The sequence below is a fragment of the Plectropomus leopardus genome, chromosome 12 (assembly GCF_026936395.1).
Source record: "Plectropomus leopardus strain MGB_pleo_1.0 chromosome 12, ASM2693639v1, whole genome shotgun sequence".
NCBI lineage: Eukaryota > Metazoa > Chordata > Actinopteri > Perciformes > Serranidae > Plectropomus > Plectropomus leopardus.
The window spans coordinates 24,232,450-24,253,049 of NC_142187.1; the positions used below are offsets into that span (position 1 = coordinate 24,232,450).

The 20,600-nt window shown below is 39.1% G+C and overlaps 1 protein-coding gene across 5 annotated transcripts in view; it reads right to left on the reverse strand.

Annotated features, from left to right (window-relative positions):
• The window catches only part of adgrl2b.1 (adhesion G protein-coupled receptor L2b, tandem duplicate 1), a 197,639-nt gene that overhangs the window by 5,653 nt on the left and 171,386 nt on the right, over positions 1–20,600 (reverse strand). For 4 of the 5 annotated variants that reach the window (XM_088085588.1, XM_088085590.1, XM_042497039.2 and 1 more), the window contains 10 exons: positions 20,215–20,420; positions 19,604–19,777; positions 18,003–18,212; positions 15,686–15,906; positions 14,873–14,939; positions 11,324–11,415; positions 9,713–9,881; positions 7,357–7,485; positions 4,871–4,967; positions 3,711–3,836 (listed from right to left, as the gene is read on the reverse strand). In XM_088085588.1, the coding sequence (XP_087941714.1) occupies positions 3,711–3,836; positions 4,871–4,967; positions 7,357–7,485; positions 9,713–9,881; positions 11,324–11,415; positions 14,873–14,939; positions 15,686–15,906; positions 18,003–18,212; positions 19,604–19,777; positions 20,215–20,420 (1,491 nt within the window). The remainder of the gene's footprint in view (positions 1–3,710; positions 3,837–4,870; positions 4,968–7,356; positions 7,486–9,712; positions 9,882–11,323; positions 11,416–14,872; positions 14,940–15,685; positions 15,907–18,002; positions 18,213–19,603; positions 19,778–20,214; positions 20,421–20,600) is intronic. The other variant, XM_088085591.1, reaches the window with a different exon arrangement.

Here is a 20,600-nt window from a genome sequence, read left to right on the forward strand (position 1 = left end):
ACTTTAAATGCTCTTTTAAACTGTCCTACTAATATCAGCATTTGGATGCGTATATTTAAAAAACAATGAGGAGAAAAGAAAAATTCTACTTGTTCCAAAGGCAGAAAGACAGAGACTACACTCAGTGTTTGCTATCCCGTCCAAACAGATTAAAATGCAATTTACAAATCTAGGAGTGATTTTAGACTTTGATTTTATTTTTATTTATTCATTTTAATAAGGTTACGAAAACTGAGGAACATTGCCAAAATCTGTCCGCTCTCAATTTAGAACGATGCTGAAATGCTGTACAAGCTTTTATCACAAAGCAATTAGATTACTGCAACTCTCACACTGGTCTCCTTCAACGCCTAAGAATATTACTATCAATTCAGAATGCTGCAGCCAGAATTTTGACCGATACAATTAAAAAAAACAACAAAAAAACAGACCTCTGCTTGCATCACTGCACCTGCTGACTGTATCTTTCAAAATTCATTTTAAAGTCCTTTGAGTCATCTACAAAGCCTTGCATAATCTGGCACCTTCATATATCAGTGACTGCCTTTTATATAAGTTGCAACAAGAACCTTCAGATCTTCCACTGCCATTCTTTCAGAAGTTCCTAAAGTCTTCCAAAAGAAATGTGAAGCTCCCTCCCCTCAGATCTTAGAAAAGCAACCCCCTTGGAATTATCAAAGAAAAAAAAAGAAAAGACCAATCTTTTTAATTCAGCTTTCAATTTGGGTTAATTTTACTGGTATCATTGTTAAAGTTTTAATGTATTGTTACCAATACAACATCGTTAGTTTTGTTTTGTTTTTCTCTCACTTATTGCTATAGCTATATTTGCCTTTTTTTCTTCTTATCTGGATTTAAACACTGCATTAAATCCAGATAAAAGCTGCATTTCAGCATGAATGTGCTGTATAAATAAAGCTATTTTTTATCATTATTTATTTTTCTTTATTTTTTATTGATTTTGTGCTGGATTATTTATTGGCAGGGGGAAACTTGTAATCACATTACATTTATCTTTAACACAGCCGTGTAATGTTTTACAGTTCCTAAATTCAGTAATCACATTACAGCTATGAATCAAACAATTATGTCGTTACTTGTGTTACATAAATTCTTCAATTATCTGCATAATGGGCAGATAAAAAATGATCAAACATGCCGACAACAAGCGTGCAGTGTGCCTGTGGAGAGGCTCTTAAGCCTGAGAAATCTTGTGCAGACTCTGAGGACAAAAGGATGTCTGACAAACGATTTGACAGACTCCTCCTTATGAGACATCACCACTGTTTTAGTGATAAACATGTCAAATACGCTGGACCAGTCTGTGATAAAGACCAAGCAGGGTGGAGGGTACACACATCCAAAAACTTCTACAGGAGCTATGATCAAAAATATCAGACTAAGGCAAGAATCAGGCAGGAGATCTGCACGCTGTACTAAAAGCTCACAGTAATTTTCATTGAGGCAACATTTCAAACTAACAGAGATCTTCATCTGGCAGTGTCAAACCACCATTGCAGAGCAGAACAAGCAATATATAGGCACAAGCACATTCACCTCACAGGTGACTGTGATCTGCTTGATTGAGAGTCAAACTTCTCTCAGGTTGAAACAATCAGGCCAATCAGAGCAGAGCTGCATGGTGCTCTCTGATATTCCCATATGGGGGACAGAGAATGCGTCCATGAAAAGTAACCAGAAACAACAAAAACAAGACCATACAAGCATAATGAATGAATCAAATATATATCACAAATCATTTGAGATACCACAAACTATTATATAGAAAAATAAGTGAAGATCTCTTGTCTGATTCTTGTCCTACTTCTTCTATAAAGCCATGTTTTGGTGAGCAAGCAAATCAAGTGTGTTTGGTAAATAAATTCACTTCATATACCATCTAAGAAGTTTTCTTTTTCCGCTTTACGTCTGTCATCATCCAATGGTGTTAGGAAGGCCAGTTTCTTATACTGTTTTGAGGCCTACTGATATATGATTTTTCATATTTGTATAAGGCGGTGTAATGAAGGCCAGTCTCTTTGAATTTATTTTTAATACATTGACAGTTTTTTAGGCAGTTACAGCCAACTGCAAGTGCTCACTTGATTCTCCTATTGAGCCTAGTTTTGTGCTGATATAATGCCATATGTAATGTTTTAACGTTATTTTAAAGGGGAACTATGCCAATTTTCAAAATTGGTATTAGCGAACATGAATAACTCTTTCCCAAATCAAAAAACTAGAGTGCCAAAACATACTCCATAGACAATGAATGGGAGCCTGATTTTGTGGTTCCACATAATGTTTTCTTTGTTTGCTTTTTATACCCAAAATGAGCTTTATTCTATTGCACTGTTCTCAGTTCTGAAACAGAAATTGTTCTTATATAGACTGAATCACAATGCCTATTCACAACAACCCCCGCACAAAAAATCCTCACATAACGCACATAAAATCAAATCAAACGCTGCCCTGTTTAGGTAGTTTTTAGCCACCTAAAAAAAACAAAAATCAATATCAGTTAAAGTGTATGCTTATTTAAAATATTTTCATCGCTTTTCCTTTTTGAGCAGGTTATTTAGGCTATTACATCAAAGTCACCAAACTCCATTGGCAAAAACAGTTATTTAACTTAACAGAACACTGAGCTGCTGGTCTGCTGCTACACTGATTGGTTAATGTTTGAGGTGAAGCGGACCAAATATTCAAATATAGCACACACTTAAACTTACTTAGATTTTTTTTTAGGTGGCTTAAACATGTTTTGCTGCGGCCTTGTCCACAGGTCAGACTAACTTTACATCTTTTAATGTTACAGTTAAGGATAAAAATGACAACAGAAATAAACAAGTTTGCCAGTTTTACATATTTTCATAACTGTAATCAGCTGCACACTGTCTACCTGGAAGTGTTTGTTGTTGTTAGCGGGACGCCGCAGTGATGTGGTTTATCCTCAGAGCATTTCCCTGGCTGCTCTCCGTGACATCGAAAACATCTTTCAGGTTTAAGACTTCTCTGGTTCCTGGTTTTGAGGGAGTAACTCACGTTCACAGAAACTGATTGAACTTTTCTTGGCCATGTAAATAATATATTGGGATTCTTAACTCAGGTGGTGTTTCTCATTTACATCTTACAGTTACAATGCATCTCACACAATGTTGCTAAGAAACCCAAAAAGTGATGCAATGAGTAGTATAAGAAATGTTTTCTACAGGGAGAGATTAAGTAATACTGCACTTTTTTTTTCAAAAAGTAACTTTTTTTGAGAAAGGACTCAAACACTGGTTGTGACCAATAACGTCTCTGAGTCTCTGTTGGTTGCCAAGCAACTGATCTGGTCCAAAAAATAATCCAGCACTCAACCCACTTTCGTAAACCGTCAAATTCTCATTTTTGAATGCAGTAAACAAACAAGATATGACAAGTTATATAATTATTGAGCATTTGAGGAGGAGGATTTTGTTAGTTTTGGCTACGTGTTTCCTCCTGTTTTCAGTCTTTATGCTAAGCTAAGATTATATATCTAACATGAGAGAGACAGACATGAGAGTCGAATCGATCACCTCATGTTATGCCGCCCCAGAAAGCCAATGAATGTATTTTCCAAACTGCTGAACTTTTGCTTTAAAACACACTCACTCACACACACACACACACACACACCTACACACAAATCGATGTAAGAATAAAAGTGGAGGGTGGATGTGCACCTGGGGAGTGAAAGGCCGGTGGAGAGGGGGTGTTGCACACCACTGTTTCTGCCAACAGGTTGTTATAAGGGTTAGTGTCGTGGGTTCGGAGAAGAGGGTTAGTTAGGAGGTAGTTGCCAGTCATCCCTGAAATAAAAGGAAGAGAGAGAGAGAGAGAGGGAGAGAAATCAGGAGGGAAAATAACAGCAGAGGAAAGAGAGCTGGAGGTGCTGTACTTCATGGTCTGTGGTGGTGCGCTGGGTAGCCATCGACATAAACAAACACTAACATTTGCTGTCCAAAATCTGACACCGCAAAAGATTTATGACCCGTCTGCCTTCTATTATGGACACAAAGCAGCCATAGAAACGTTGGTCAGAGCAAGACATTATCCAAACAGTCAGCTGATGTAACTGACAAACAATATTATCACGACGAGTGTTGACCAAAGCATAGCAACACAATCAACTCCAGTGTTTACGTGAAACATATTCATCCAAACAAACTCATCCAGTCGAGACACTAGACAAAACATGTCTAAGTGGCCTGCCATGAATAATACAGTATCCCTATCATCCTTAACATGCTTGTGTAAATCCCCAAGAATGTAATAACTATCCTCAGTCATTTGGACGGACCGCTAAGAAACTTTGCGCTGGCATGCGAGTAGAAAAAAAAATGAAGCTAATTCATAACTACAGCCAAATCTGCGCTGGCAGAGTCTGCAGCCTGAGATGCCGGGATCACTCCCAAAACCTGCTCTGACCTCAGCCTGACTTTGCTCATCTCCTCCACCTCTACCTTCATCCCGACAATCACTCCAGGGTGAAGATGAGTTAGCGCGGCTGCAGCACAGTCAGACTCACTGGCTTTTGAACTCGAGTCCTCATCAGTAACATTTGTGCCACACTAAATATCTCTTCTGTCTCTCGCTTTTTACGTGATTCCAGCGAGCAAGGAAAAATGCTGTGAACTTTGGTACACAGGCAGCATTTAACATTTTTTTTTTTTGAGAGCTTACTACTAAAGAAATACAACATTAAATCAGGTCTTATCTTCCTTTTTTCCCAGCTGCCGCAGAGCCACGGAAGCCGCATCCATTGATGTGTTTATTGTGAATTCAGAGCTTCTTCACAAACAGAATGGCGTATGTGTCTCGTCTGGAAGAAAGTCTTGCTTACCCTGGTTGAGTGTGGAGGTGCTGTTTATGTCTCCTGAGATGAAGGAGGACTCCGACTGCTTCCTCACAGTGTCGTTCCACATCCGCCTGATGCGGCTCTGGGTGGAGGGAAAAGCAGCCATTGATCAGAACTCGACATGGTGCCGCTGTTATTCAAGGCTCTGGATTGAGTAGCTACAGGGGTTTTGTGACCCTACACTTGTATACAAGATTCAACTAACCCCCTGCTTGATGACATGGTCATGCTACGATGAAACAAAGCCTCCGCACCTGCTTTTTATCCAACCGATGCCAAAAATGGATACTGCATGAATCTTACAGCTTGTAATTTGAGAGATCGTCCCAGAGCAGCTCTTCTTTTCTCTGGATAGTTAGAGCAGAAGCCGCCAACAAATTCCCAGAAGTGCTCTTAAGATAGATCTTACAAAGACCCGTCTGTCCAATTCATCCAATATTTTCATCTTTTCAAAAAATTATCTTAGTTTCGTGCTTTTTAAATAGTTCATGGCAACAGGTATAATAGATTATTTAAAAGGGAAAGTTTAAATATATGAATGCTGTCTGTCTGCTGGCTTTACTGACCTATAAAACAAAAATCATTCCCAACCCTTGTTACATGACCTTGACAGTCATAGAATTTAGAAAAGAGTAAAGGCTGAAATGAGACAGAAAGTGCTGCAAGTTTCAAGTTTCTACTGAAATCCTTAAACTGTGCATAGTAATAATAATGATAATTATTTTTTGTTTGATAGTTACATTGCAGTTTAACATGGCTCAGTGTACATCTGGCAGTAGCTGATGATGGTGGGTGAGGACGACAGCCTACTTTTGTTTTGTTTTTCTTTTAAATGTGTGTGTCCCTTTGTATCATTCTGTGTCCCCTCTTTAAATTTTGAGTTTTTTTCCCTTGTGGTCTATCTGTTCAAAACTGACTGATAGATAAGAGGACCAGTTTCTGTGAGTGAATGCAAACTTTTAGACCCAGTACAATGAAAGCTTTAGTTACATTTTCTACTGCTCCATCTGTGCCCAGAGTACGTTTTGTGCTCTGAGAGTTTGGTGCTATAAATAACCAAACAGTATCGATGCAGATGCAAAGCTCTAAGATATAATCTGGTACGGTGCATCAAATGGTAACAATTATGTTTGAAACTGTGTATGGTCTCTCTTAAATTAATACATTATATATATATATATATATATTTATATATATATTCATATATATTCCAACTATGCTCCTAATGCATGATCTAGTTCCAAAAACAGAAAATCTATTTGTGGCAGCAGATGTTTCAATCGTGGCAGGCTACCACAAATAAATTAATGGGTGTGAAACCATATAGAAGCTCAGCTTTACAATTATGTTTACTAAAGGATAACACTGATGTGTACTTTCTAATGTCAGAAAATCTTGTGCAAAGACCAAAACTAGTCTGTCCTATTTCCCCAGCTTCTCTGTAGCTCTAAGCCACAAGGCCATTTGTTCGTCAGAACATAAATCTTTACAGGTGGGTTATAAATATATACTTTCAGAGTTTGAAAAGGCCTCCTAAATTCCTAAAACATGTGGGCACTGTAGTGTTTAATCAAATGTTACAAAAAACTGCTTTTAATGTCTAATTAATGTCATATGAATTTTAATGTTGTGTGTATTTTATTATGTATTTTAATGTATTCTATTTTATGACCTTTTTGTCTTCTGTTAAGTGTCTTTGAGTTTCATGAAAAGTGTTATATAAATAAAATGCATTATTATTATTATTATTATTATTATTATTATTATTATTATTATTATGAGTGAATGGTGCATTTATTTAGGACTATTTTCAGCTACAACTGAATACACATTTGGTGCTACTGTGATTATTTACACCACCAATTTTGTGTAAATGGGATTACCTCAAAATAAACTGCAGCGCCTAAGTTCATCATAATAAAGGAATGCGTCACCCACTGCAACAGTGTGACTCATTTATGAGTTTTAAACAATTATGGAGGTCTATGAGTGCAGAGAAGAGAAAAGAGTGAAGAAGCGTGTCTGTTTTTGGCTGCATAGACAAATAGTTGTTAGCAGGATGAGTTCATTATAGTGTTGTCAAAGATACTCATTCATCTATGTATCGATTCTGAATTTTTGAAACTGCCCCAATACTCATTCAGTATACATACATTGGTATCTCTCGCTCATTCTCTTGCTCTCTACTACGAAGAAGAGAAAAGTGCTTGTTGTCACATTATAGTCTTGTTACGTTTACCTTTTGATTAAAAAAAAATGTATGCCCTCAATCAAGTTCCACTAGCTTTTTGTTGGTTTTAGTATTTTCATAGGTTTTTTTGTAAAATTCAAAACCTAATATCACTAGGCGTATTGTCCAAAAAAACCCCTGACATATAATTAACTAGATTTAATTTACACACAAAGCTTTTCATACGTTTTCTTTAAATCCTAAACCCCGATGTATCTGTGTCCCAAAGGTGTACACGTACTTGTGTTGCAGATGAGTAGCGGGCTGTGGATCGAGACGTAGCTGTCTTGGCTGCACTGTGGGGACCCTCAGATGGCAGCGCGCCGCAGCACTGGGACTGACGGAAACATTTGCTGTACTCTTTGCGGACCTACAGAGGAACAAAAGATCAGGAATGACTGAGCACTCAGAAAGCGACACAAACCCCCCCTTCCCATGAGAGATGCAAATCCCTAAATCTTCATCAAATGCCATCCAGCTGACAGCAGTTTAAATGCCATATCTGTAAGGACAGCAATAACAAAGCACTGTGATAACATGCCGAAATGTTGTAGAGAGGAAGCACTGTGATGTGTTGTGTCTGTGAAGTGTTGCTGAGTAAGAATTTGTTAAGTATCATGAAATGGCTCGTGTAAAATGTCAAAATGTTGCAGTATAAATATTTACAGATCCCACCTGCGGTACAATGATTAGATAGATTTGGAAAGAAACAGACATTCTTGTCAGTGGCATGTTTGAATTTTATGACAGTAACAGTCGACATACACAATGTGGGCGAGTTTTTTACCTGCAACACAACCTCCATCTTTGAAGCATTTTTGTTGCATGCCAGCAGACTGTGTGCATATTGAGATTTGTCAAGTGAAGATGAAGTTTGTTATTTGGGGTTTTGGACGTGTAGGCTATATTAACTGGTACTCAATTCATTAACTGGATTGTTTTATCTACAGAATGCATAGATTTATATTGATTTATTTTAATGTGAAATGTAACAACACCCAAAAGGTTGCTCTGCTGCGCCACATTGCTTTTATTTTACAGATTTATCAGTTAATTGTTTTGTCAATACGTCAGAAAATTTTCCTGAGCAACAGGTGATGGGACGGATTTGACCAGAAACTTTAAACCCCAAAACCTCAGTTAACTCTATGAGGATTTTTTTACCTCGTAATTTGTTTTAAATGCACAAAATAGGAGCTTACAGTATTACATTTTACTGAAACTGTATTTATTTGATCTTATCTGATAAATAAATTAATCAACATTAAAAAAAAGAAATGAAGAAAATCTCACATTAGAGAAGCATTTTGCTTGAAAATTGGCTTTAATGATTCATTAATTAAGAAAATAGTTGCTGAATAATTTTCTTTTCAGTGACTAACTGATAAATCCATTATACTGTAGATTAATCTGTCAGACTTTGGGGGATCAGTTCCTTATTTATTTAGTCAATACAATTTGAGAAAATAGTGAAAAATGACACAATTGGTGATATTTTCCAAATTATTTTTCTTCCAAAACTTAAAGAATATATATATTTACATACTTATAAAATAAACCCAAAAAATAAAATCAGCAAATTTTTCATATTTAAAAAGATAAAAGAAGCTTTTTCCCCCCATTTTGTTTGCAATTTGGTTCATAAACAGCTTATTATTCATTCATCAGCTGTGGCTTAGTTAGTAGAGTGGGTCGTCTACTTATTGGTAGATCAGCAATTCGATCCCTGGCTCCTCCTGTCAACATGTCGAAGTATCCTTGGACAAGATACTTAATCTGAAATTGCTCCAGATGCTGCACTATCGGTGTGTAAGTGTGTGTGATTGGTCACTGAGTAGCAGGTGGCACCAGCCACAGACAACAGCAGCCTCGTCCACCGGTGTGTCAATGTGTGTGTGAGTCAGTAAATGTGACTAGAAAAGTGCAGTCCATTTATCATTCATAAAATCTGTTGTTAAAGTAAAAACAATTGATACATTTTTTAAGATTATAATTTTTGGCAGTATTGCCTTATTTAGACAGGAAACGTGGGAGAGAGAGGAGGGATGACATGCAGCAAAGGGCCTCAGGTCAGTATCGAACCTTGGCTGCTGCAAAGGACTCAGCCTATTTGGGGCACACACTCTGCCAGGTAAGCTAGAGGTCATCCAAAACTAATTTTTTTATTTGATTATAGTTAAAAAGGCTCGGAAAATGATCGCAGACCCCTCCCATCTCCTCTATTTTGAGTTAAAATTGCTTCCATCAGGTAGACGCTGTATGGTCCCAAGTAAATACAGGAGGAGACACATGACAGGGGCAGTGTTGCACATATTCTGTTTCTGCACTACGTACATATTTTTATGCAGCAGCCTTAATTTCCAAGACAAATTTCCCATTCATCTATTCATTCTTTTTATTTTATTCAAAGCCTTGGAAAACACATTAAGGGTGAACCCTCATCTTCAATACTGAAGAGGTAAATACAACACTCAACTCAAAACAGTCATCAACAAAGTACAAGGCCTTTACAAAATGAAAAGAAATCAAAATTACTTTATTTGTCCCTATGGACAGAGAAATGTCACCTTGATCATTTCAGAAGAATGAAATCTGACCTTTTTCTGAAGGAGGCAGTGGAAGATGAAGATGAACATCCCTTGCAGAGTGTTGAAGATGGTGAAGAGGTAAGCCATCACTATGGACGATTCATTGAGGAAAAACAAGCCAAAGGACCATGTGAGCCCCAACAAACAAAGAAGGGCAAACGCTCCCAAAACCCACGACCTGCGAAACAGAAAGAACAGTGATAATAACTTGAAACAGTAAAGTTGCAGGAGATCTCATTTGGTTTCTCGGCTCCTGGACAGCAGCTTGTTAAAAAAATAGCAGATGCTATTTTGCGATCGGACAAGTTTCACTCACGGCGTCATGGTGTATAAATGCTGATACAAAGTTTTGGAATGAATGTGCACTTGGTATTTGACACTGAGTCAAAAAATATTTCCTTGGTCTTCCTTGGAGTTGTTGGCTAAAGAGACTGCAAACACAGCAGGTTTTCTCGGCGGCTTCCAGGAAAGCTTAGAGGAAATAAGATAACTTCACAGTCAGTTTCAATGACGATGGCTATTCGTTATTGATACACAAGAGAGCAATGAGTCACGCTGAGAGAGATATGGTGAAGAGGGAAGAAATGGGACAACAACTTGTCACTGAGAGAGGATCCACAGAAAAATGAGAGTGATGGTTGATTCAACTGGCTGTCTAGTTTTTGGTGCTTTTTTAACAATAATTATTTATTTAGTCCAAATAATTACACTAAGTGCCACCAATTATTTCACTTTTGACAGAAAAACTAAACAGAAGGGGGATCTGAGGTAGACCCTAATTAATGACAGTTAATGAGTTTTAATTTTTAAGATAATGTGTGAAATCCAGCATCCACAAATATGGGCTTTCTCCGTGCTAAAACAAAACTGAAGCCAATTCTATGCTTTTCTTTGTATTTTTTTTGTGTTTGTTTTGGACCGAAAACAGAGTGGCTGCCTTAAAATCAAGCGCCCACATAACATATGTTGGCCTGCCCTCAAAACACATTGTCGAACAAGAATCCAGGCACAGAAATGGACAGGGACTTGTCTTTTTATCGAGCAAATGCAGCTCACTTGAAGCGGAAAGATGGAGGAGGGGTCTTTTTTTCCTCCCCGTTTTCACCATCTTTAAATCTATAAGTCATGTGGTTGAATCCGTCTTCCAAGGAAGCCTGTAAACTATGCCAGCAAAGGAGCGCAAAGATACCCAAAAGGTCAGAAACTCAGTTATGAAGAACAGGCAATATAACCCTGCGTAGTGCAAATACTGAAATCATAAAGAGAACCAAAAAAGCACCCTCTGAACGGACCGAAATAAAATCTGAAAGGGAAAAATATTGGCATGGTCGGGTTTAAGAGAAGAGGAAATCAAATAAACCTGTTGGTCGAAAGCGGCTTTTGAAATTTCAGGAAGGAGGCAAAGGCAGTAATGGTGCATATTACCAACAACCCTGCTCGATATACCACACACACACACACACACACACACACACACACACACACACACACACACACACACACACACACACACACACACACACACACACACACACACACACACACACACACACACACACACACACACTCTCAAGCAAACCACAGTGCAGCCAGCTAATCTCCCACAGTGACAGCCCTCACCTGATGCCCCCCAGTCTGGACGAGTCTGGTTTCATGGAGGTGGAGTGCTTCACCATCTTGAACATCGTGACCACCAGGAAGATGACATTGACCTGTCAAAACAGACACGTATCACAGTTAACAGACTGCACTTAGAAAGGCATCCAATTCCTGGTGCTGACAGCAGCTGGACAAAGATCCTTTACTTTAGTAAAGGTACTAATATCGCACTCAATAAATACTCCATAATTAGTAAAAGTCCTGCAGTACCGCTTCTTATACTCAATGTACAAACTATAACAACTTTCAGGACAGGTCCTTTTTTTTACATACTGGTGGTGGCAGTTGACATATCAGGATGTTGTCTACAAAACAGCTAAGAAGAGCTAAGAAAGTTTTTTTTCTGATCTTTGAGTCACAGTGAGTGACGTTTATGATATTGTGCCGCCAGGCTTTGATGGTCATGAAAGAATAGCATGCATGCTGGTATCTTTACTAAAGGAAATTAGAGATTAATGAATCCTAATGCATTAATCATACATCAATAATAGCCAGTTTTTTATGCATGATACATGATGAAAAAGATACACACAAAAAAAGAAATGCATGAAAGCTGCTGGAAATATTTTAGAGACCTACTTTAAAAATAAAAGGGCTCATGCTCCACCTGGCTTCCTTATAGATCACACCCTGCTAGTAGTTTTAAAATACATATTACAGAAATACTCAATGTAGAAAATGTGACTGTCATATTATTACATAATATATCATAAGATTAGTACCACTCATTCATTAATGCGTAAGCAACATTTTACTGTTGTAGCTGGTTGAGGTGGCGCTCATTTTTTAAAATCATTTCAACTGATGACCACTTTCAATTTGAATTATTTTCTTTATTAATTGGTTGATGACAGGATTTTAAAAAAATGAATAAATAATGAGAATCACAATTACTTCAAAACTCAAAATAATAATCATAATACATTTACAAATTATTGTAAGACAAAGCAGAAAATATTCACATTTAAAAATATGGAGCCATAAAATATCTGGACTGAATTCTGCAAGAAAAACTGACTATTATCATCATAATTTTCAATTTACTTCCTGTCAATTAACTAATCGATTAATTAACTAACTGTTTTGACTGTACTTGTACGAGGGGTGGGCCTCACAATGTTATCACCACAAGTCTTAATAACTTATGTCATATGCAAATTATTATCCCAACGGAAAACTTTGCCAACATCTGTTTTATCTGTTTTATATAACAAATGTATTACAAATAATGTTATTTTTATTGTAATTATTATTATATTAATATTAATATTTAAAAAAATACTTGGCATCTGTGTATCGATACCATATGCCCACATAAATATTGTGATACTGGGCTTTATCTATTCCCCACCCGACCCTTTATTTGTACATCATGTTGGGCGGTTCAATCAAAAACAAAGGATTCTAAAAGCTCTTCATGTGTTCTTCATTTGTAAGCTGTCAATTAATAGTAGTGGAGTAAAAAGCACAATGTTAAAATAATAAAAAGATATAAAAAAAAATATATTAAAGTGTGTGAAATTTGTACTGATGTACAGCACTTGTGTAAATGTTCCTAGTTAGGCCCCAGCACTAGTTGCTACCACCCATAGTCGTGCCTCCCACCGACTTTAAGTATTAATAATCTTTAGTGGTTTTGGCTCTTATAGTGAGCATCAACACCAGCATACCTTAACGGGAGAAACATAAAAATTTAATGCCTCAGTGCAGATCATAAAGTACACCAACTTCCAAAGAGAAAAACAACAGTGAGAGTTTAAAGCTTCGGTCTACTTCACACAGCATGGCCTTCAACATAAGCTGCACTGAACGTTTCTTTTCTTGTCTGACATTATAGTCGATCCCAAAGTGCAAATCCTCATCGAATACAAGAATGTATATCTGATGGACTCCAAACCGACCTGATGTATCACGGACAAAAAGCTCCAGAAAAACACAAAAAGGAAAGTACGGAGCTCAGTGCCATATTTTAGAAACAATTTTTATTGAAGCCAGGAAAAACATTTAAGTGATTCAAGCCATACATCTAGGGAGGTTTCCATACTTTCGGGATGACTCTCTAAGCACTGGAGGGCCCATCGCCACCGAGGGAAAGGGAGGAGATGAGCTTCGATTTGGCCCGATACCATATTAAACCTTTGAAATGCACTTCTGTAAATATTCAATGGAATGAAAGTATATGTTCAGATTTTTTATGTTTTTAAAAACTTGTATCCCCTATCTACTCAGGGTGTGCGTTTTGAAAGTGTGACCAATCGACTATACACAAAAGAAAACAAAAGACAAAAAAAGTTGGCAAGATAACAAAGCCTAATGATCTCCATGTAGTCTCAGTTTATCAAATACTTCATTTTCAATTCTACTCTCACAAATAGGCAAAAAGATCCTTAATTATTATCCCATATGGGCGCATCGTGAAACACTACAAGGCAACAGAAAAAAAAGCTCTTTAAATGGAAACAAAGAGAGTGCGAGTGGAAAGCAGATGGAAACCAGCAACAGCAGGGGAAAAGATGGAAGAAAAAGGAGTGGCTAAGACGACCGAAAGAGGCTTTTAGATCACAGCTTAGAGTAATGCCGAGTTTTGTCTTGCAGCCACTGGGGCCGATTTACGTCCGCATGAGTCGAGTGGCTGGAGATGCATTTAACACAGACGCAAGTGATGACACAGATCCGATGAGACAGACGGATGGACAGACAGGCAGGGAGGCACTCTGCAGAAAGCTGAGGCAAACTACATATGGACCCCCCCCCCCGATCTCCAGGGGGCCGTCCTCTACAATATTCAGGTCTCTCACTTCTCTGCCAAATACAGCGCAAAAAAACAGCACCGCTGACACAGCACTTCCCGAGTTTTTGCATGTATTTACAGCTTACGGACAGATTTACACACGTGTTACCATATACGCCTTTATGGATACACGGTGAGTGTTTGTTTAGGGCTGTATGCATGCATTCCTGCATGTATGCATGTGTGACTGTGTGTGCGCGTGCACTGAGAACACCCAGTGCAACACATAAAATATTAAAAGGTGAAGATGGAGATGTCCATGTGCTGGGATTGGCTGGGGACGTGTCATGATCCTCAGCAGGGCTATGAGCTGTGGTAATGGTTGTCTGGCCCACCCACTCATTACTTCCATGTTCACCCCCTCCTCTCCACCACCATCACCCTTGTTTTCCCACTGAGCAAATGACCTTCATGCCTGAGACGATTTCTCCTCCTGATTGCGGGAGGGGAGTATTCTCTAGATGTACAGCAAGGACCAAACAGCTTTAAGTTGTTGCTGTGCACCAATTCTGATTTCAGAGGATTTCACAGCTGAGTGGACACTGATGTCCTCATGTCAGCTATAATGGGACCACTTTCCTTTCATGCAAATTGATCTGAGAAAGCACAGCTAAGAGGCTGCCAGTACAGAGAGACAGAAAATCTATAAACTGTTTTCAAAGATTTTCTTTGAAAGGAAAAAAAAAGTTATCACACGCGTGCGCAACATTATAACTTACCACGATTATGAAGGTTACAGGTCCGATAAAGCTCCAGATGAAATGGTTATCAACCCTCAGCCAGCATCTGCAGGTCACAAAAGGTGATATTCAGTTCATTAAATCATCGCATTGCCAAAACATAGTTGTGTCTCATCGATCAGGGCCCAGCAGAGCTGGCGGGATGATAGGCCACAGCAACAGAATAGAGACTCCTCTGACCACAGAGAAGAAAACCCGACCTTGAGGGAGCGTTGGCCTCGTGCCATGAGAGGCTGCAGTCTAGAAGGCAGCGGTTATTGGACTCATGACTTCACGGTCTGCAAATGTCTACAAATGTGGGATGTCTGACTGTGTATACTGAGACTCTGAACAGTAAACAATGTATTGTAGACAGTTCAGGAACAAATTGCACCTCACTCTGTGTATATCGCCAGGAAACAGTAATGAAGTGAGGAGTACAGCAATAAAATTGAGTTTGAAAAAAGCATTTGCTTAAATTCCATAAATTAGAGGACTGCAGTCTTACAAATCATACAGCTTGCTGCTTGGATGAAGACCAGCGGAGAAGTGCATAAACTTTTAACTGACAAGGACGGCAATTATCCTCATGCAAAGAATAAAAACCCAGCAGGCCAGAGCAGCTAGCCAGCGCGTTCATTAATGTAGCAGCTTTGCTCACAGCCTCTTGAAATTAAGCAGGGGGGCAGAGATGGACTACTTTTTGTGATATTACTATCATTAGCACATATATGGGGCAGAAGGGATGACTAATGCTTCTCAATTTTATCCCACAAAAAAAAAAAAGAATTTCTACAAAGATGTCACACTCACGCCCTCTGTGTGCCGTAGCTTCTGTAGTCGATGGCTGCTGAGATGCCCACCACCACTGCCGGGATGAGGTATCCAGAGACATAGTAGTACTTCCTGCGCGAGAACTCGCTCTCAAACACCTCGACCAGCATGAGGTACAGCTGCACGCCCTCCAGACACATCCAGGCGAACGCAGCAAGGAAGCAGAAGTGGAGAACACCAGCGATGATGGAGCACACCAGCTGACAGAAAGAGACACGCAGACATTATACACAAAGTTATAGATCTGTTCAAAGGGAAATTTTGGGGTTAGTTGAATGTGACTGTTTTATGTTTTTGTTAAGAGTTAAAAAGTTCACTGACTGGTGATGTTAGCCAGTTTAGTCAGATTACAATTTCTATTAAGGACTGGCTCTGCTCAAGGCTGCTCCGATCAATATTTTTGACTGGAACTAACAACTGCATATAATGTGAAAGGGGTTGTTTGAGCTTTCTGAGCATTTTTCAGCTCCATAGTCTTCTGCAGTAACAGGCAGCTGTTAAAAACCATTTGATGAACCTACTACCTGCCTACAACGTAGACAAACTTAATTAACTGCCAGTGAACAGAGTGGATAATTTAGCTGCCAAAGAGCCAAATTGTTCCCTCAGGAGATAAAATCAGGGCTAAAGAAGAGTAAATACTGGCCTTACATTTATCAAGTGGACAGAAACACTGCCCCAAATGAATGCTAATGCTGCTCCATGTCTGCTGGATGTGTAAAAAGGCAACCACTAACATGATAAAATGGCATTTTTAAAACCATAATTATTATTACATTATTAACACCTCAGAAATGAGGTAATGGTATTTGTGAAAATTTTAATGGTAGACCTAAGAGTACAAATACTTATCTGAGAATTTAAGAATGTTTTTTTTTCTATGTTAAATGGCACTGATTTATAACTATTCGATACATTAACTAAGCCATGCTAATATTACTAGCCAACAACAGGCATACAGTATTATACATACAAAGACATTTATGAGTTTTCTGCATTCTGACTAAGTAGAAGAGTAGCGCAAAATGTACAATTTCCCTAAAATCCACTGGTGGATCTTTCGTTAAAATGCACATTCCACAACAAAGCTTCGTCCAAAGGCTGAACATTTCATTCTCAGTTTTACTCAAGATCCCAGAGTTTCAAAAGATATAAATGATGTAGGAGGACTATGCATAAAATCCTGTATTGAATATTTCTATTTGATAAAATCATGTGGTCATAGAAAAAAACAGCCAAAAAAAAGTTGTCCTGCTTGAATATTTCACTCACACCTCTTTTCCACCACTGCAGATCTGTGCATTTCAACAGAAAATATACTTCTTTTTTTTTTTTTTAAAAATGCTTCTGGCTAGGAAAACTAGAAAAATATTGCAGCATCAAACTCAGGTTGGCCAGAACCTTGAAATTTGTATGTCACAGGCTGGGGGCAGGAATATTGTAATAACTTAATGAACGTAAACAATTGTTTCTGGAAGAGCCAAATGTTAGGTAGATCCCCTCCTCTTGAATACAATGACGACCAGCACTACAAATTTGATTGAAAAGTCCTGTTTGGATGCTGATGTAGGCTTGTTAAGCCAGGAGACAATTGTAAAGTTAAAATGTAGTTCGCCATTGTTGTTGCTTGAAGTTGGTGTTGGTGTTACTAGGAAACCGTAGCGTTTATAGAGATGTAATAACTTGGCTCATTAGTGTGTGGAAAGTCAGCTCGTAGAAGGCTAGAAAATGAACTTTGTTTGAGATACGTCTTTGTTTGTGCAATATACTCTTGCAATATTAAGCAACAACTGACGCCCATGGATATCAGAAATTAAGCTAGATAAAAACGAGCAGCAAAATGAGGAACAAACATTAAATTTGTACTGTATATGGTGTTGTATTGTTTTGAATCAAATTAAATCCATCCACACAACATTTGCTTCACCTCCAGACCAGGTTGGGGTATGCAGGGGAGAGATGACCAAGACCACTTAGGAGACGGGAGTGAATACCATTTCGTATCACTGGCGCAGCTTGTAATGAGGTAACTTCTGTTATAGAGTATCTGTGGTTGAACTAGCCAGCACAAGCCTGGAACCACAACTGGGTTTGAGTTGTCAGAAAGGGATATGAGAGTCTGCATCATAGATCCTCATGTATTCATGATACAAAATATACAGTATATGTTGTGGATTTTTGCCACTCAAGGAAAATTGAATGAAAAATTCAAATGGTTAAAGGTTAAGAGCGCAGACGAGCCCCTTCATCAGCAATATGAACATTAAAACCCTCTGCAGTATAATTTCTGCCTTACCTTTGGTTCTGTCATGTTGATGCCCACGAGGTAGACGAGCTCGCCAATGAAGAGGTTGAGGCAGAGGTTTTTGTGGATGGTGTTGCGGTCGCTTTGCAGACCTCTGAAGAAGCAGAAGGTGAAGAGGCTGATGGCGAGGCAGACGAGAGACACAGCGATACCCATTCGTGTGATGACAGTGAGAAGAAGCTCATGGACGCTGCCATCCCCCTACAGAGAAACAGACACATTGTCATATAACAGTAGTCATACGCCTGTATGTACACTGAAACAGCTGTTTTCTGATTATTTCTCCTGTTCAAACTTGCCCAAAAATGCCCCCTCCTAATGCTCTTTTAATGGAAAAGATGAGATATAAAATCCACAGTTTACATGAGTTGGACAAATCAGGTAGATATCTTCCAAAGCAGGAGCGTAATTTACAGGGGGGACACAGGGGACATGTGCTCTGCTCTTTTTCAGAAGACAGTATTATTACACTGTTTACAGTCCGAAAACTAACTTTATATTAAAAAAAGTTACACTCTTTTTAATACAAAATCCCTCTTCGTGCTTCTACAGTGTTCCCTGTTGAGCTGCAGTGGAACGACAGTAATAAAAAGACAATAACTTTGGAAGATATCCACTTGACTTGACAAACTCAGACTGTTGATGCCTCATATTATCTTCAGAAAACTGATCCTTTAACCTGATCATACCTGATGACAATTGGCGCTCAAACCATGCTTAAATCACATTATGCAGCCCACGATACAGAAAGCGACATCAGTTTAAAAATCTGGACCGCGTCATGTGACGTCCACATGTGGGTTCTCCTTTTTAAGGTCAAATCACACTGTGTGTCAGATCTTAAACTGAGCGCATTTCAAGATGGGCACCAGGCAAATTCGAAAATAGCAGACTTGACCATACAAAACATCACTCAAGGACAGGGTGGCCCGAAAGTGAGGCAATTCCTCCTGTGATATTTGTAATTTTTATTGGGGGCAGGAGTTGCAGTCGAGGTGATGTGCAGGGAATTGGTGTGAGGCTAAGCCTAGCCTCAGGGCTCTGGTTTCAAGCTGTGGTTAAGGTTGAGGTTAAGACAGATGACAGGGACAGAGTTCATGAAATGGGACGTATTATTAAACCAACCACAAACTTATCCCCCACATTTATAACTGGCTAGGTCCCTGCTGCACATGCTATTTATCATGTAATTGGATTGTAATTGCATTTCGCGACCGAATAGACCCTACACCACTTCAAGAGGGGTGGAAACATAAGTTAAAGCTGAGGTTGTACTGTTTCTCATGATTCCCAGGGACATATGCCTGGAGGAATATTAGACACGGACCATAGGTAAAATATAATTACCTCTGATAATGGTATGGTACTTCCTATCCTGATCCACAATCTCGCTCTTTTAAAGTGACAGCCCGCTTCCTTTCCTCCTCCTCCCCCACCCTTACCTTCTCCTCCAGCAATAATCTAATTATCTCCACTGAAATGCCATTCTTGTTCTTGCCGTGTGTGCACAAATCTGTCAGCGAGATGGAAGAACAACCAACTGAGACAGAAAAATGGCCTGAGCAAGCCACAAAACGAGAGGGGCCACTTACCACGTTCCCCCGGTGAGCCATGAGGATGGCAAAGTTGGTCAAGTGACTGCAGGAGCAAGTAGTGTGGCTCTTGTTGGTTTCTAGCAGTTTGCAGCCCTGAGTGGACCAGTATCCCATCATGCTCCGCTCCGAATAATTCCAGAAGGAACAGTTGGGATTGTAGTAGTGCTCCTTCTACAAAACACAAACACAGAGAGAAAGAGAAAGATGATTAAACATATATGAACATGCGCTGCAATATGCATGATTGTACACAAACACACCTTGTATATTTCATATCTCTAGTTGTAAGAAACAGGATGTCAGTGAACCTGATGTGTACATTGTGCTATACCTATTAGCAACTGTGCAATTAAAGTCCTTTAAATGCAATCGAATTGTTAGAAAAGGGATGCAGGAGATCAAAATAAAGACATTTACAAGCTCCGACAAAGGTTGGCACACTGGCACAATACAAATGCCCTCTCTTTTACTCACAACAGTTTTTCTACAACAATGATCCATCAAAGTGCTGTGTTTGCCCTTCACTACAAACGGCTGTGCAGCTGGTTCAGTATTTTAACACCCAGGCTCTATAATGTGGTCCGGGCGAGTCTCAGGAGGAGGCTTACATCCAGGTGCTCCAGCGTGAAGATCACGGGGTCTGCTACAAACACACGGCTGGACTCCTTGGTGATGGAAGCTGACAGAATGTGGGAGTTGACGGTGAGCGAGAGGTTGCGTTTGTTCAGGTCCCCCATTCCCCTCAGTGTTGCGTTCTCGGTGCTGAGGAACTGACCCAGGTGCTTGTAAAGTACAAATACCAGCTTGGCCACACCTGCAACCGGCAAAAACACAAATATTACACATACAGAGGGAGCAAAAGAATGGAAAATACAAATGATTTACTTTGTGAAATGAAATGCAGGGCTGTACCAGACTCAGAATTATGCCAGTCAAATCGGATTTGGGTGTTCAGTGCAAATGTGCGACGATTTGATTTGTTTTCCACACAAAG